The sequence below is a fragment of the Dunckerocampus dactyliophorus genome, chromosome 13 (genome assembly GCF_027744805.1).
Source record: "Dunckerocampus dactyliophorus isolate RoL2022-P2 chromosome 13, RoL_Ddac_1.1, whole genome shotgun sequence".
NCBI classification, from domain to species: Eukaryota; Metazoa; Chordata; class Actinopteri; order Syngnathiformes; family Syngnathidae; genus Dunckerocampus; species Dunckerocampus dactyliophorus.
This window is the reverse complement of record NC_072831.1, coordinates 8,941,592-8,960,347: the sequence shown is the minus strand read 5'-3', so window position 1 is coordinate 8,960,347 and position 18,756 is coordinate 8,941,592. Positions and strand designations below refer to the sequence as shown.

Below are 18,756 nucleotides of genomic sequence, written 5' to 3'. Positions count from 1 at the left end.
ATACAAGACTGAATGTAATTATATCGTCATATCGTGATACATCCCAAAAATATTGTGATACATACTGAGGTCCATATCGCCCAACCCTGCTGCAGGCACACGCTGTATTCTTCCGCCCACCGCGAGGCACACACTGCAGAGCGCTGTAAATAGGTCTCGAGTGATTCTTGCGTTTACGGACTAAAATTACGTTTTTCAAATAATATATGGGAGCCCATTCGTACCTACAAAACATCTTAAACCCAAGACCACCTGTATTTGTATTTCCTCGCATGCACAAGGTTTAAGAGGTTAACCTTTTAAATATGATTAGATGTGCAGGTGTGCCTAGTGAATAGGTCAGTGCACATCATATTAGCTGTAAATAGATACTCTGTATGAAGAAGTATAGAGTTGGTGTTCTGCAGCGTTAGGCACTAATTAGCATAAAAGCTTGTAAGTCAGTCTGCATTACTTAATTAAATGCAGTTAAGAGCATGAGCACATTGGCTATTTTTAAATGTTTAAGTCTGTCCTACTTGAAGCATGTGTGATGTTGTGTCACATGAAACCATCTTCAGCACCGCTGGTCTTCCAGTAAATCATCTTCTCATCAAATGTGACAATGTTTACATTCAAGCCAAATGTTCCGGTTCATGGTTTAAGCTGAAAACAGAATCAGAACCACAGCAGAACCGCTGGTACGGCCCGCTAAGAGCCTCTAAAACATTCATCACTGAACCCACGAGTGACTTGATGCGAGCTGACGCTGCTCTTTTCAACATCTCTACGAGGGCGTGCGGTCGCCAACGTTAGCGGCTCCCTAGAACACCCTCTGGACCTGCATGCTCCCGTTCAGGTGGCATGAAAATGAGTTTTTAAAATGCAACAATGTAGAAGAATCTCAACTGGAAGTTTGTACAAGAAAACACGTTCCACTAATGTGAAAGCATTCAAATTGTCTAAAATAGTCCGTGGCTGTACGGGAACCACATTGATCGCAGAGGCCTGCCGGTGTTGCGTAACTCATGCTTTTATTCCTGGAATCTTGTCTTTTCTTGGAATCTCACCTCTCACATTTTTAGTTATTCATGGCAATATCGAGCTATCTTGGCTCGATGGATGTGTTATTTGTGATCCAAAAGGGAGGAGGACCTCATGGAGGACCTGGATCACAAAGGCCAGGCTCCTAAAGTCCACACAGTGATTGGATCCTGCTTGCTGGTTAATCCTGGGCTGTGTCTCTGTGTGGCGCACTTCCATACTTACACTTTTGAGTGCATAAGTGCTGACTGGCAAGAAGATGTCTGTCTGTCCCATTCTGCTAATATTCACTTGAGGAAGGAGCGCTCAGGTTCGAGGGGGTCAGAAGTCACCGGCATACCAGTGACATGCCTCCTTCCACTGCATGCTGATTCGCTAATGAGCATCATGTGACCTGCTCCATGGTGCTAGTGCGCATCCCACTCCCTTCGTGAGGATGACTTCTGCTCGGTAAAAATAATTCCCTTCTCTGGAATTGTGAGATTGAGTGGAAGCATCCAGCAAATGGAGACGAGCATCACGAGATATGCTCTCAGGGAATTATGGATTGACCTCAAGGAGGGATGCAAAGGAATTGGAGATGCTTCCAGCCTGGTGGAGGGATGCAGAGGTGTGATGGTGTTGTGTGTCCTCAGTGGGATTTGAGCGGGTGAGGTGGAGTGGGGGGTGGGGGGGTCTGATAAGTAAATGGGAATACTGGAGCTCCTGCATCTTAATCTGGAGATGAGTTTGGGTTTCAACCCCCCACAAAGGGCAGGAAGTGAGGGGTCTGGTTGATGAAAATGAAGGGAAGAAGGGGTGAAGGATATTCTAAATGTCCTATAAGAGGATGGAAGAAAAAAGCCAGGGAGGGTAACCCCACCCTCACCACCATACCCACCCTAACCCAACCACCCTTATCCCCCTGACACCCCCTCTGGCATCTCAGCTGATTTAGCCTTATTGCTTTGGAGTCGCTGGCGCTTGTGAGAGAAACTCCCACTTAGAAACAATTGATTGGTTGCGACTGTGTGTGTGTGTGTGTGTGTGTGTGTGTGTGTGTGTGTGTGTGCACACGTGTGCGTGGCTTCTCGCATGGATGGCGAGACGATTAGCACTCTAATCCATTTTTGTTTCTTTATCCCCTCAGTCCAATTCTCTCTTTTTCCCACTCGACATCCGCTCGTTATCCTTGCCTCTCGGAAATCTGCGGCTTGGAGCTAATTTGAGCACACAATTATACTCAATTGAGTGAAACAGAAAGCCCAGATGATCAAAGGGATGACTTCGCCACTTCCTTGCTTCTGTGGTGAATGCGTTTGCAGCATCAGGACTGAGGAATGTTGTTCCTGAATAGTTTGGTATTCTAACCCTAATGTTTACTCCTACCCCTAACCCTAACAATTTATTCCTAATCCAAACACTAACTTTACTCCCAACTTTAGCCCAAACCCTTAATTTGTGATTGTTACGGCCTTAAATTCAATTGCAATGCTTAGATTTTTCAATATTTTAGCATTTGATTTTTACAATTTGTTACCGATGTTTTACTGCAAAGTCAGTCAATGACAAACACAGTTTGACTTAAAACATTTGAACAATAATTATACAATAACCGCACTTTGGACACCCCTAATGTAAATGAAGGATGAAGAAACGTGGTCTACTAAAAACTGTACATTGTTTTCAGTGTTAAACATCCATGTATTGACTGCTTATAAATGTATGAGTTATTGAATGATTTGCATTTCACATAAAAAAGTGAACGTGTTGCTTTTTTTTTCCTCAAAGCATGCAACCTGTCAGCGCTGCCTGTGTTACTGCTACTACTGCGATTACTCCCATATTACTACAGCAACAGCGACTGCAGGGTAGGGAAGTGATGCACATGCGCACAAAGCACGACGCCACATGCGTTGGCGTGTGTTTACGGAAGTTTACGGAAGTAAATACCCCACAACCGGAGTCAACATTTGCTTCACCAAATTATTTTGCGAGAGAGAAAGAAGAGCGCAAGAATTTGGACTATGGCAGTTGGTGGGGAACTTGCTGCGACGTCTGTTCTGAGGTGGGTGGATGTTGGCGCCAGGAGTGCTGGGACATTGGCGTGTCACTGTCAGACATTAAAAATAATTTTTGTCGACACCTGTGAGTATAAAGGACATATACATGATGGATACATTTGGGATTTACTGTAATTTCCGGGATTTACTGTACTGTATTTTGGGATTTACTGTATAAGCCGCACCCACTAACTTTGGAGGAAAAAACAGATTTGTTCTTACATAGCCTCACCAGTGTATAAGTTGCACAGGTGGCATGCTGTGGCGCGTGGTCCGTGAGGACCAGGCAGCTCTTTGTTCGACAGGAGCCAACCATGAGCTAGGAACTCACAACGAGCTTGTCAACCCATTGGAAATTTCAGGTCATTACTCAATATAACAGTCTGACTCACGGTTTCATCTTACAAACAACATTAAACTCATCACACAGCAAATATCACTCAAATGTTATCCTGTACCTCAGAATATAGAAACAAGTATAAATACGAGTTTTATATGAAAAAAAACATAATGCTTTTTGGTTGAGAAAAACATTTCATTGGACGAGAGGATAGAACGCATATTTGTACAAAATGGCTGCAATGCCGGTTCTGTCCACCAGAAGAAGCCAGAGGACCAAAAGACAGGGAAACGGTGACGGGTGGATGGTGACGTCATTGCAGCGGCCCAATGAATGCGGTGCTCAAATGCAATGCATTATGGGAAACCTTGACAATGTTGGCATTTTCTGTATTTTAAAGTCACATTGGGACATGTTTCGATATTTGTATATACACCTTTTGAGAATGAACTTGCCGTGTGCTGAATTTAGTGCTGTTAGTAAAGTGTCTATGTGATCTACTCTTATGTTCTTATATTGGGTATACATGTATATACTGATCTCCCCTGACAACCAATGTTGTGAGTGCACCAATGTTGTGAGTGCACCGATAGCTCGTGATTGGCTCCTGTCAAAGAAAGAGCTACCGCGTCCTCACTGACTCGCAAACGCCACAGTATTTAAACGATCGGTAGTAATTCTGAAGTAAAGGAGAAGTCATGAGATTAGAGTTTAGCCATAAGCCGCAGGGTTCAAAGTTTAAGAAAAAAGTAGCGGCTTATACACAGAATTTACGGTATATCTACATATGAACAAGGCATGGGTCGTATTTGAAAAAGCCGAACTTGTATTGTTCAGTGACATGAAAAATAAGGTCACGTTTGAGGAAAAAAAATCAGACTTGACCTGCAGTGTGACGCTAGCCTACGGTGCAAAATGTTAGCTCAGGTAATTAGGTCCAAGCCAAGCCTCTCTGTTCAGACTAGCAATATCGCGGTACATACCAGCTTTCGTCCAAACTCGGCACACCATCCCCCGGCTTGAGCCATGGCCCGGTGGAAGGGGAGTAATGTCATCCACAGATTCAGCCTCAAGGAAGCATAGCCACGTACATGGTCTCTTTTGGTTCCAACATTTGTAGTTGAAAAATGTAACCTGAAAAATTTCATGCTATGATTGTGGGCCGCACCTGATTGTGGGCCACATTTTGGACACCCCTGGTGTAGCGTAAAATGTGTCCCCATTCAAAGTATTCAACTAACATGGTCGTTATGTAATTTCCATCAATAGAACATATTTTCCCTTCGAAAATGCCTAATTGAATACATCTATGAACGTTCAGTTATGGTTTAAAGCAGGGGTCGCCAACCCGAGCTACTAGTCAATTTTTGGGACTTTGCCGGTCAATCACGAGAACATTTTGGAAAAAAATGTATTATCATATCATTGCCCTCACTTCGCGGCAATAGACCAACAGGCACCCATTTTGTCCACTGAACACGCCCGTATGCCTCGCCGCTATCCAGGCAGCAATCTGCGAGCCCCAGCAAGGACCCCAATCCCCAAAACCCTCACACATCGACTCGCTCCCCGCTGCAGCGATGTACTTGCCACACAACAGTAATTATTGCACGTCAATAGGGCTCAAAGTCTGCCTTTGCTACCTCAACGTGTAAGGCACAAATTTAACTCCATAGACATGCACCTCCTCCTTGAGCTGTGACGACGGCGCTCGTTAAGGGCTGACTGTTGTAGCGCATTGACCAGCCCCTCTCTCCTCACTCTGCATCGCTCGTCCACTGCACTGAGCCAACAAGCCAAATAGTTGTGTTTTGCTCATGAAGCAGACGCCACCAGCCAGACCCAGACCAAGAGCCACAAAAGAAGTGGCTTATTTGTCATTGTACCACTGCAGAAACAAAATAAATAAAAAAAAACAACAAAAATGATAAAAATACAGCAAAAGGAACAATGAGAAAAGGCTGAAATGTTAAAACTAACAATAATAACACACAGCATATATTGTGTGTGTGTGTGTGTGTGTGTGTGTGTATGTATATACATATATATATATATACTAGGCCCCCAACTTACGAACACAATTGGTTCCAGACGAACGTTCGCAAGTCGATTTGTTCGTAAGTCCAACAAAAGGTAATATTACCAATGATATAGGTACTACATGTACGTGTATACATATACAGTATATGTGTATGTATGTAAATATGAGTTTGGATGCAGTAGTAATATTAAACGAGGATAATTAATGAAAAAAACGAATAAAAATGATATAATAATATGTAATGATAAATATTATTTACCCTTGAAGAGGAGTGGTCGAGCATATGTCGTTGTGGAGGAGTTATTGAAAAAAGGACAAATCGTTGTCGTTAGACTCTTCTAAAAGAGGTAGTGTTCTGTGGGTGGTGTAGAATTAAGCAGGCCTATTAACTCTTCATAAACCTTAATCACACGCTCTGTCCGGGTTGCATCGTACAATTACAGTTTAGCTTTCCATTTCTCCTTTACACCACTCTCTCCCCACCGTCTTCCTCTTCCTGTTGTATCTCCGAATGTTTGCAAGTCCAATGTTCGTAAGTTGGGGACCTAGTGTATATACCTGTGTGTGTGTGTGTGTGTGTGTGTGTGTGTGTGTGTGTGTGTGTGTATAAAAATTTATAAAATTTTCTTGGCAGATATATGTATATTTATATATACATGTGTATATATAAATATATCCCGCTTGTTTTTGGGGGTGGGGGTAGCCCTTGCGCAGCTTCACAGCTGTTTTTAGTATCAACGTATCATCGTAGTTACTTTATGCTTTTTTGTTTTATTTTTCCAGTTTTATTTTATAATTCATTTCTACAATGTGCTGTTCCCAGGCCCGTAAAAATGCGGTCCACAAATGGCCCGTGGGCCGCACTTTGGACATCCCCGGTTTACATATTTCACAGGGAGGGGGGAGTGTTCACAAATGAGTGTGTCCATGCTGTTTTTTTTGTAGCACTATCACTAAATGATCCCCGCTATAAACACAGGCGGGATACAGGCACACACACCGGTTTGAGGAGTTTTTTTTTGTAGCACTATCACTAAATGGTCCCCGCTATAAGCACAGGCGGGATACAGGCACACACACCGGTTTGAGGAGGTAGCTCCGCCAGCAAGCCTCTCTTGAGGATTATACAGTAAATGCATGACAAAAGAAACACTTCATCGCATCTTTTAATGGTCGCCGTGCGGGAATTCAGAGCAGAGTTACGATGCCTACAAACAAAAAAAAGGATTTTTGGCGCATGGGACAGCACTTACGTCACAGAGAGCAGTCATCTTTCCTGCATCGCTCCAGTAACCATATGATAACGTACTGTAGCTAGTTAGCTACAAGTGCATCTTATGCAGCTGAGACGTCATCAAGCCTCAACGCGAGAATGTGAACAAAGAAAAGTTTAAGGAGGCTTGTAGATTTATATACAGATGAGCAAAAATTTGACTGTAGTTGGATTCACTTTGTATTGACTTATTTCAGGAGCAAAATGCAAATGACTGTGTTGAAAAACGTACTCACAGGAGTGCTCCTTTATGCTCGTGACATGCTCCACTGTATAGCCCTGACACACAGACACAATACAGACAGGTGCTGCCCGTGCGCTCCAGCCAGCGAGCCTGTCTAGGGAGGGGCGGTTGCTGTGTGTGACTGAGCATTCACAGAGCGTGACGTCGTCACGATTACAGATAATGACTTGTATTAGTTTCTTTGTATTAGCTTCTTTACGTATGTGTTCCACAGCGGAAGAAGATGCGAGTGTCCTCATCCCATACACATGAATGCACAGGCGACAGTGTGCAGGGATACGGCGGGACACATACCTGTACATACTGTATATAACGCTGAGCATTGTGTGAGGTCTGATTTTTTTGAGAAGGCTTTTTTCTGATGCAAATGTATTGATCTTTTTGAACGCACATTGTTTGGAGAAGTCAAACTCTACTTACATGTGCCCCGCAACTAAGTGGAACTACGTTCTTCATCACTGAAATCCAACCAGAACTGGACTTAGGAGACCAAGTGGGGGAGGGTAAGTCGCTGTTATTGGACTACAGTGCTGTTGGGGATGTCATACAACTTCATGTTTAAAAAATTGGAACTATCCCTTTAAGAACAAACAACAAATGTGTGGATTACATTTCTGTGTACCGACTAAATCCAGAATTCTATGTCAGCACTCTTTTTCTGTGACTAAGTCTTGTCACACTGGTCTCATCTAAAAAATAAAACAAACATGCATTTGTTGTACACTATATGTCAAATTGAATAGATTCTTACATTGTTGAAATTGCATTTTATTTGGGAGTCACTAAAAAGTGCTTATGACTTGTGAGGACTCGAAAATTTCAAGCCTACGACTTTGGACTTGACTCTGCCGGTCTTGTCTTGACTTGAGATTTGACTCGGACTTGCACGTCTTTAGTTGAGACTTTACTTGAGATGAAAGAATTGAGGTTTACTTGAGACTTGCAAAACACTGACTTTCTCCCACTTCTGCATTCCGTGCAACATCTCCAAAGGTAAAATATGACATTGACTTTGCAGCGCACGTTTTCATTGCCCGAGTTGTTAACAAGGAAGTAAATGTGCATCAAAATGATGATGCACCCGGCAGTGGACTACCAGCCCAGGTCCAATTTGTGGTAAAGTTGTGATGATTGGATGCAATTACAAGGGGTGAGAATCGGCACGCAAAGTCCTGGAGGGACTGGCATTGTGTGACATTGATGGGGATGTAGCATGTATTGCATTCAGCACCTTGACATGTAGTTAGTGGAGTTCTAGTGCTGACTTGTGAGGTCTTTGTGCTCCTCTTCAGTTTTCACAACTTTTCTGAGCGCGTTTGCAGTTTTTTCTCTTAACTTTCTGCTTTACATTCTCCATACCCCCTGTTCTTTTCTGCTGGGATCTGCACGCTCGTGTTGTTGGACTCTCAGCACATCTGCTGGCTTTAAGTCTGGACTCCGCCTCGCTTTCAAACACCTCAGTGACTTGAGAGGCTCAGTGCAGGGATTTGTGGGCCTCCGAGTGCGGTCTTAATTTTGACCGCATTTTTTAAATTTTGTTTTTGTTTTTGACTAAATGTAAAATGTGGTGTAAATTGTGTTATGTAAAGTGCTGTGATATATGAGTGTAAATGACTTGGTTGTTTTTGGACTGTAAAATCTACAGGGGACCAAAACTGCCTTTTGAAAAACTACTCTTCAGTAAGAGTGTTGACTTTGATCTTTTTCTATCCTAGTGAAATAGGACAGTCTTTTAACGATTTAGCTCTTTATTGGCCGCCGTGCACATGCTCCGTGCACACCGTTGTCTGCCACCGGGATCAATTTGGACTCCCTGGATGGCGAGGAACATTTGCTCAAGTGGACGTGGGACTGAAGCCACAAAAGGCTAATCTTTACACTTCACTGAGGACGTGGAGCCACCACAAGAGACGCTAACAGTCAATACAGTAGGGTTATAGCATCTGTTATACATTTGCTGCACTTTTTTGGTTTGCCAGAGTCCATCCACAGTCAATATTGTTATTTTTATAAAGGCAGACGTGATACCGTATTGTAAACACAGTTACCAAAGCGCTATACACATTTAAACTACAGCAAAGGTCTGTCTGTTAGGTGTGCACATCTGTGTGCAAGCTTTGTTGCCATTCCCACCTTCCTCGTAACGATGATCAGCGCTAATCTTCTGCGAGCACAAGAAGTAGTCCTGTTTTTATTTTGCCATTTCGACGTGTCTCCTACGTGTTGTCGACGTGTGATGTCATCAAAACTCAGAGGTCAGCTGACTGCTTGTCTGAGACCTGAGTCCTCAAAGTCATGTGACGCCAGGAGCGGCAAGGTCAGGTCGATGCCCGCCAGAGCCGTCATTTGATGCCAATGCCATTAAGGACTCAGCCTGCACGGAGACAACACCCTTGGTACGAGTGATGGCGTGACTTTGACCAGGAAATGGAGGGGAGTGAATCCTCCATGCAAATATTTGAAGTATGTAGAATATTCTGGACAAATGGAGCCAACCACATTTTTGGCTTTGATGGGTTTGATGAAGTTCTTTGGGTGATACAGAGGATTCCTGCATATCCTAGATTCATCCTTCACATTCCTGCAAATTTGCAGATTTTGGGTAAAAAAACAACAAATGTATGTGGGAAAAAAACCCCATTTGTGCTTTTTTTCTCTCAAAATGTGCAGAAAACATATAACCTTCACCCAAAGTCAGTAATAATTTCTAAAAATGTGATGATAAATCATAAAATGTGCAGCATAATAACACAGCACACATGTACGATGGTACCATTGCAAGATGGCGCAGCCCTGTGTGGCTATGGAAGCGCTAGCTTCTACAGTCAACTTTTTTTACTATTTGGCCTCAAAACCTGCAGAGAGGTGAACACGAGTTAATGTGTTATGATGGTAAATCATGACTGGAATTACAACAGTGGTGCTTTGGAGGGAGATGGAGGCGGAGACGGAGAACAGACGGAAGCGCGGTTGTAGCACTAGCCTGACGACCAGGCTAAAGGTTAGACCGTGAATTTGATTACATCTGTTTTATCCATCATCTTACATTATCTTTCATTAGTGGCGAGTACCTAAATGATTTATAATTTAGAATGCATTTAATAAGTGTGTGAGGCATATTTAGGGCTTATGCTGCGATGCAACTTTTATTGCAAATATTGATCCCAAATCGGAGGAGACCTTCAATGTCAAGCAAGCAGGAGCGTTGGGAGGAGGAGGAGTGAGCAGGCGTAGTGTAAAGTAACGCCTCGACGCAGCAGAATAATCCAGGCTTTATTAGTGTCAAAAATCAAATCACTTTAATATTGGTTGCATGAACCATTATTGGGCAACTAGCTGCTAAGATCCACCCTGCAAGGACTTAGTGGTTTCAAGAAAAGACAATCTTGTTCGAGCATTAAAGACATGCCTGCCGTGGTGTTGATTTACTGAAAGACTTTTTGTGAGTCATACTGAGCTGTGCTTGTATTGGAATTTTAGGCGTATGGTTTGAGGGGTGTGTCCTCTCAAAGTGTGTAACTTTAGGGCACAAAAACAGTGTCCCAATTGCTTAGAAAAGTAATAGCACCCCCTATCGCCCTGTGTGCCAGCTAGAAGTCATGTGGAAACACCCCCTTTTGGACAATGCTCTTTTGCAAATGGTTGTATGATGTCATTGAGAAAACATCAGCTTCACTTTAATGAAAAAATATTTGTTTTCATGAACTGGACGATCACGCTTCATTTTCTCAAGCTGACGTGACCTGCACGTCGTTAACATCACTTCCTCTCATGTTGTGTATTGGTGTTCAGTCAACACAGCAAGTATGCATCCCTGCCTCATAGCAGAACTCCCCCTCTGTTTACCAGTCGGGTCGATGTCGGCGGTCCTCCATGACTTCATTACTCAGGGCCCGGGGTCCTCAGGGATGGCCGCTCGGGCCCCTGATGGCCTTGTTACCTTGGCCGGTAGAAACTCCAAGTGTTCTTATTTGTGCTGCAACGCTATTAGTGGAGGAACAGCTCCAAACATGTTACTGAGGGAAAACAGTTTCACCCAAGGTCACTCTAAAACAGTCGTGTCCAAAGTGTGGGGGCCATTTTGTGGCCCAAAGCTGTTTTTTTTAAAAAAAAAAAATTAATTTAGTTTTTCTTAATTTTCAAGGTTTTGAACATGAAAGGATTCAAAGAAACCAACAGCCCAACAAGAAATCAAGTAAAAAATACAATACAGTGTTCCCTTATCGCGGGGGATAAGTTCCCAAAATAGGCCGCAATAAGTGAACTCTGCGAAGTAGACAACTTAATTATTTAAAATGATTGTATTTGTTTTAAGGCTGCAAAATCCCTCACCATACATTTTATACATTTTTCTTAGAGAGGCAATAATAATTTCTCACATTTCTCTCGTTTAAACACTCTCAAAGTTCAAACCTTTGTTTGAATTCTAATGACCAACACAAAAATGATTAAGTCACTCACGCATATTTCACTCCTGGCACGGTTCCGCTGTACTGCAGCGTTTTTGTATCTTTGTTAAAACTTATTGCTGCAGACGAACCGAAGATTCATTAACAAGATTGCAAGCAAGCACGCAAGCTAGCGATCACACAGGAGACATGGCAGGACGGCACAAAGGAGATTGATTGGCAATGGCCTACAGCCAATCAGGACGCAGAAAACAATGGGTGGTGCAGACAGACGAGAGAGGTAAGAGATAGACACACAACTTCCCACAATGCAGTTCTTCTTAAGGGGCCAGGCTCGGCCTGTAACAGCGTTCATGTGCTGTAATAAAAAAAAAAAAGCACTAAAATAAAAACAGCAAATATGCAAAAGGTGAACCGCGATAGAGCGAGGGAACACTGAAAAATGCTTGTGGGAGTTAATATTGATGCATACATTTCCTTCCATTGCTGAAGCATCCTATGAATACTTTCATACCTTGCAATAGTACTAAATGCTTTTTGCGTAAACTGTCCACTTCAACCACCTTTTTCCGAACAAGTCTCCCCTCAGGAGTAATATGTGAGTCAGTCTCTCCATGGTCCATATTTCTTTTATGATGTCCAGCCATTGGTTCGGGGTGGGAGGTTCCAGTCCATACCAGTTCCGAGTGATGGCTTTCCTTGCGGCTGTAAAAAGCACTTTAGATGCCCAGCGATCATCTGTCTGCACCACTGTTGCAACATGTGGCATATATAAAGTAATGTCATTTTATAGCCTAGCACTTGGCCAAAGTTGAATGTACTTCTTCCCAAAATGATTTCAGCTTCTCACAACTCCAAAACAAATGTGTATGGTGTGCATTTGAAGAACCACAATGACTTCAGCAAGGCTGGGGTACCGATGACCTCCAACTTCGGATCTTAGGCGTAATCAAAAAAACGAACCAAATTTTTCCAATTGATGACCCTCCATTGTTGCGAGCTAGTGGAAGTGCAATGGGTTTCACAAATGTTGCACCAATCCTTGTGTGTGATTTCCAAACCTAGTTAGTATTTCCCATTTTGCTTTTAAATACGATGTTGAGCCTTTATTTTTAAAGAGGATTCCATATGACCTGGAGAATGTTTGCTGCACTCAGCATCACCTATTTCACTGCATTTATCACTTGTCCACTATGCATTTTCACTTGCTTGTTGTAGTAATCCCTAAATTGTAGATACCTAAACAGGTCACTGTTTTGTAAGCCAAACCTGTCTTTTAAGGTTTGCAAACTCTGCAGTTTTTTATTTTCAATGACTGTACCTATGGCCTTGATACCTTTCATTGTCCACCTGTTAAATGCAACCCCACCCTCTCTGGCTCAAAGCTGTTTTTTTTTATAAGCCCACAGCTTGTTCCATCCATCCATCCATTTTCTATACCGCTTCTCCTCATAAGGGTCGCGGGGGGATGCTGGAGCCTATCCCAGCTGATTTCGGATGACAGGCGGGGTACACCCTCGACTGGTCGCCAGCCAATGGCAGGGCACATATAGACAAACAACCATTCACACTCACATTCATACCTATGAATAATTTAGAGTCGCCAATTAACCATGCATGTTTTCGGAATGTGGGAGGAAACCGGAGTAGCCGGAGAAAACCCACACACACGTGGAGAACATGCAAACGCCACACAGAGATGCCCAACGGAGATTCGAACCCAGGTCTTCCCGATCTCCTGACTGTGACTGTGTGGCCAACATCACATCATGTGCCAAAAATAAATTACTTGGGGAAGAAATACCACACTAATACCGACTAGATGTGTGTTGTGGGGATAATGTTTTTATATTCCACTTCCACAAGAAGACTTCCAGACTTGTGCTTATATATATATTTTATTTCATTTTTTATGTTTTTGTCACATTATTAGATAAGAGTGGAGAGCAGGGGTGCCCGCACTTTTTCAGCCTGCGACCTACTTTTAAAATGACCAAGTCCCAAAACTCTACCTCTGACTATAAATATAGAGAATATATTTATTTAGTATACTGTATTTATTCGTAAGAGTATTTTTGTACATTATGTCCAAGGGGGGAAGAATGCCCTGTACACAATTTGAGAATTGTGGAGTATTTTATGAAAAGAAACTTGTTATTGTGCCCTATTAGGATCTGATGTCATTTTAAAAAATGCTGAAATGAGCTGCATTGGACCCCTTCAACAGTATGACAAGGTGACCATTGGACTAAGGTTTTGTTTTTTTCACAGTTATGAACAGTAAGGTGGCTCGTGTTGTGAAGTGATGAAACTGATGATCCAGTGCTTTCGAAAAGGTTGGCCTCTGAGAACGTGTGGCAGTGTTGAACGCTGAATCAAGAATCTGAATAGCTGCTGCATTCAGCAACATCACACACACTTCTTCTAATTGTGATTTATGAGTGTGATTAAACTCACCAGGGTGCTCGTTCGTCTTTGCGCACGCTCGCTGCCAAAAAGATGACAGCGGCGGGGCCCGGCCTCCATGATGGTCCTTTTCAGTTATGTGGTGGCGGAACTTTAGCTTTTTTCACCTGGCATCTTTATCTTCTGCAAAATATTCGAACTACCTCTCAGTATGATACAGTAGAGTTGTGCAAGCACAGTAATGAATTGTTAAATCAATACCTCTTTGACAGAGCATTATCATCCTTGTTATGGTCAAATTTAGCATTGCATGTCATTAGGTAGTGTACCTAATGAAATGTCTGACAGGCCGACATGTTTCCTTGTTTCACACTCTTAATGAGGAGTAAATAATGCAGCAGTCGTATTTATAGAATGATGATGTTGTGGCATGAGGAGGAGCCAAGCCGGGTTGGTACCATGTGACTTTTCAGTCAATGTTTATTTGGAAACAATTCCAATGCACAATTAGTTATTCTCCACACTCATTAGGGCAGCGACTGCGAGCAGGGAATCATTTTGGAGCGTCTGGCTTTGTTTTGATTGCTGTAGTGCGGCCCGGACGCCGACTTGGCTCACAAAACATCAAACTGCCTCGCTCAGCAGCTCACCATCGCCGAACCCCCACTTCAACCCCCCCCAAAGGGCTTGGTTGCTTGGTTTTGGCTCCAACCACTCGTTGTTTTGTTTTCGTTTGTTTAAGCAGCTTCTTCTTCACTGGTGGATTGTTTCATAAGCTTTAAAGGAAGAGGCAATTACAACCTTAACCAGGGGGGTCCCAGGTGCTTTTGCAGCAAGTAAGTAAAAACTAAGCAAATAAACAGTTTTAGTTACTCAGGTGTCGCCATGTTAATGACTTCAACAATCTGTATATGTTTCAAATGTCGTTCTACATGATGTGGAAGTGTCACATCATGAGGTCGGTGTACGAGAACAAGATTTTCATGAGATCTTTTGACATTCTCACGTCACAACGTTAGGAAGTCCAGAGGCGAGTGCTGCTCAGTACTGCTCTTTCTTGAAAATGGCAGCCAGAAAGTGTTTTTTCGGACGTACGAATTGTGTCCCTAAACGCGAGTAAACGCACCAATGGATAGATTTTTAGGAGGGTTGTCAAATGATTAAAAATTTTAATCGGATTAATCACAGTTTTCAAATTAATGAATGATGATTTATAACCATTTGCAACTATGTTTGAAGTATGCCCATCTTTACTGTATTTTAATGAAAGAAGGATAAAAGACAGGACAGGATTATAATATATTTGTATGTACAAACGGCTCCAAATGAACTGAAAATTCAAATCAAGCGAAAAGATAGCGCATGTGTCTGAAAATCAATTTACCTAACACACGTTAACCGTGTTATTATGAGGAATGAGGCGTTGCATTCAAAGACACCACATGCCTTAAGTTTAAATCACGTTTTGAGTTTATTTTTTCGGATTTCCGAGCTTACTTAAATGCAGGAAATTGTACTTCCGCATTAAGAGTTGTAGAGTGAGCGATAAGAATATCCACTTATTGTTTTACTTTGTCTTTCTGTTTATTTAGACCACACATACACGCATAATAAAGACGTTGTGATGTTCGGAGTGTCTGTGAATGGTAGTCGAGTGACAATAAGGAAGTGTGGTTCCGGAGTAGACACGTGTTTGTTTGGAGTTGGAGATACATGTATGGTGTTGGAATTGCACTGCTGTTGATGTGTTCAGGTAAGAGTAACGTTATAAAAGAGTGACAGACGCTGTGTGACTCTGGGGGGAGCTACATTGTGCCGTTGTCTGTCGTCATAACAGAGAGGCGTGGCTTGCCATTATGTTTATGCATTAAGCATAATGCATAAACTTTTTTACGTAATTAATGAAATAAATGAGTTAATCCGTTAATGCGCTATTTTTGAGAGCTCAAATTTTTAGACCTATCTCAGGGTCACTGCTCCTCCGCTCTCGCCACTTCATAGACAGCTGTTTTGTGAATAAAGCACAGTTCTCCAATAGGAGAAGAATGCAGATTTACCAAGCATACAGCTTGATTTATGGAGTATTTTATTCAAATAAACTTACTGCAGGGCCTCACTGGGATCCATTATCATTTTAAAAGCCTCTGAAATTAGCAGGGTAGGACCCCTTTATGTTTGTCCAAGGAAATAAACATAAATAATACAACTAGAGTGACAAAAGCCAAATAATCTCCATTTCAATCTGCACCGGAATTACAGAGTCAGCTGAAAAGTATGAAATAATTCTATGAGTCTCCTTTACATGCTGAAGATGTTTGTGTGTTTGCTTCTCTTCTTCTCCATGTCCAGCTCTGCTCTACGCTACCATCTTTGGCAACGTGACCACCATCTTCCAGCAGATGTACGCCAACACCAACCGCTACCACGAAATGCTCAACAACGTCAGGGACTTCCTCAAGCTCTACCAGGTACCCAAAGGTCTGAGCGAGCGTGTCATGGACTACATTGTCTCCACGTGGTCCATGTCCAAAGGCATTGACACAGAAAAGGTCAGAGAACCACTTTGCTTTTTAACACTTTGATCCAAAAGCTTTTAGCATCTGGTTTAGCATCTTTGCTGTTCCGCTTGTCATCAACATTGGATTGTGCTGCTCTGTCTAGTCACCTTGACTTGTAAGGATGCCTTCTACTGGAAGGAAAATCCTCCAAAGTCAATAAAAGTGTTCTTCAGGGTTGAGTCGTTATCCCATTTTGGTTACAGTTAGTAGTAATCTGTAACTTTCTGGCTAATGCTAACATTTACCTTTGCATATTCTTTTACGTTTTAGTTCAAGTATTCATCCTCGAGTCTTAAAGTGAGTGTCTTTTGAAGTCTACAGTAGATCCCCAGCAAATGCACACAATTTGCCCATGAAAGTGTCTATTTTTCATCGCTCACTTCTCCGACCCTCCAAGCCCTCCTGCTAGCTTGAAGTTGATGTTCTCCTCCGATTTCGGATCAACATTTGCAATAAAAGCGACTTTTGTAATGATTGGATTAGATTCAGCTCCAGAACCCTCCCCTACCCTGATCCTAGCTATGCCTCATACAGTTAGTAAACGTATGTAAAATATCAAATGTACAGGTAGTCGTGATGAACAGATGATATCGGAGTCACAATGAACAGATGATATCGGAGTCACGGTATAGCAGTCACAGCACACAACTACGGGACCACAAACCAAAGTCTGAAATCTCAACGTGTGAGGAAAAAAGCATGAAGACATAAACATGTACGAATTTTTTAAGAGAGATGCATGTGTGCTGTACATTTTACCTGTACTATCACATCTTTATAAATTATAACCGACTTAGGAAACAACTGAGAGAAAAACAATACCAATTTTTTAAAAAGAGTTCTGTCAAAAAAATCTATGAATTTGCGAGGCTGTGCTGAATTGCCAACCTGTGGGGATCCACTGTATTTCCAGAACACAACAATACTCAGTCTATTATGGGATGTTGCTGAAGCAGTGAATATGTGCAGTAAATATGTTTAGGATAGCAAAATGCACATTCAATTCATGTCATTTTGTTTCTCCGTCTCTCATGGTGTCCATAATTCCAACTTCCCAAGTTGTGTTTGTGCTAATTACACACCAGTTAAGACTCGAAAGACTCGTCTTGTGTGCGCATTCAGTAGAAACAAGTTGCATCCTGATTGGGGGCCAATTAGCTGATATTTTTGTCACTTTGGGAACTTTTACGCAGGACATACTCGCTTGTTTCTGTGCAAATGCGCCCCCCCAAAGACACCACAGTACGACTGAGGAGCAAAGATGATATTCAAAGCCTGTTGTGTTTCGCTTGACTGGCTTTCTTCTTGCTGTTTAACGAGGCTGCTTTGTGGAGAAGCGGTATGCGTTTTCCTTTGTCGGTTTCACCTAAATGCTTCACTTAATTAGGCTGGACTCCACAGTTGAATCTATTTCTAAAGCGCAGCGCTACGACAGCACAACTTGCAGCCTCTCTGGACCACCAACAGACAAAAGTCAACATCTTGTGTGCGAAAATGTAACTCATTACAACTAATTACTTGGGGTGGAACGATGCATGTATTTGTAATTGGATTTTTTGGTACGGTACAGAGGCGTACCGATTTCCCACATGGTACACATTAAAAGTGTTTACTTGGTTTGGCTTAGTGCCAAGGAAAAGCCAGCGCTTGAAAACCCTCTTTGCTAAGTCACTGGCAGCACTGATCCGTCCTGCTGTGTTTCTGATTCTCTGACTGACCGAGCACACCTGAGTTGTGGTAAGAAGTGGAGTTACCATGCATACTGACACATACTGTACAGCAGTGGTCACCAACCAACCACTTTTGTATTCATTTTGTAGAAAAAGTACATTAAAAAGTGATAGATATTTAAAGCTTTTGTCTTTAAATACAAAGCTTTGTGTTATTATTGGTTGTTGGTGTCAACATTTCCGCTTTTTCTTTCTTTTTCTTTGTGCCTTTCGCTCTATTTTTACCATTTTTGCTGGTTTTTTTTATTTTATTTTGTTTCCGCTACGATGCAATGACAAATGAACCATGGTCCGCAGATGGCCCCTGGGCCGCACTTTGGGCACCTTTACTTTTGTGGATCTTCGTCAGGGTCGGACTAGTGGCGTCGGTCGGCTCTTTGAGTGACCTACAACTCTTTTTGGCTTGTCGGCTCAGTGTTGTGGACGAGCGATGGTGGCTGAGGTTGCGTTACAACACTCAGCCCTAGTGAAGTGCACATCTATGGAATTTTATTTGTGCCTTAATTTTGAAGTAGCAAAGGCACATTTTGAGCCACATTAAAATGCAATAATTACTGTTGCGTCAGCAGTCACATCACTGCGCTCTGTCACGCTCTCTCTCTCTGTTGCTCAACCTGTGAGCGCTGCGGTGCGAGGAGAGCCGGTGTACCAGTGTCTATTTGTCTATCGACCTATCGACGGGTTGGTGAA

General features: G+C 42.4%; 1 protein-coding gene across 1 annotated transcript in view; it reads left to right on the top strand.

Moving 5' to 3' along the window:
• Positions 1-18,756, top strand: part of kcnh5b (potassium voltage-gated channel, subfamily H (eag-related), member 5b) — a 102,694-nt gene that overhangs the window by 33,953 nt on the left and 49,985 nt on the right. The window contains exon 10 of the mRNA XM_054796686.1: positions 16,128-16,327. Coding sequence (XP_054652661.1) covers positions 16,128-16,327 — 200 coding nt within the window. The remainder of the gene's footprint in view (positions 1-16,127; positions 16,328-18,756) is intronic.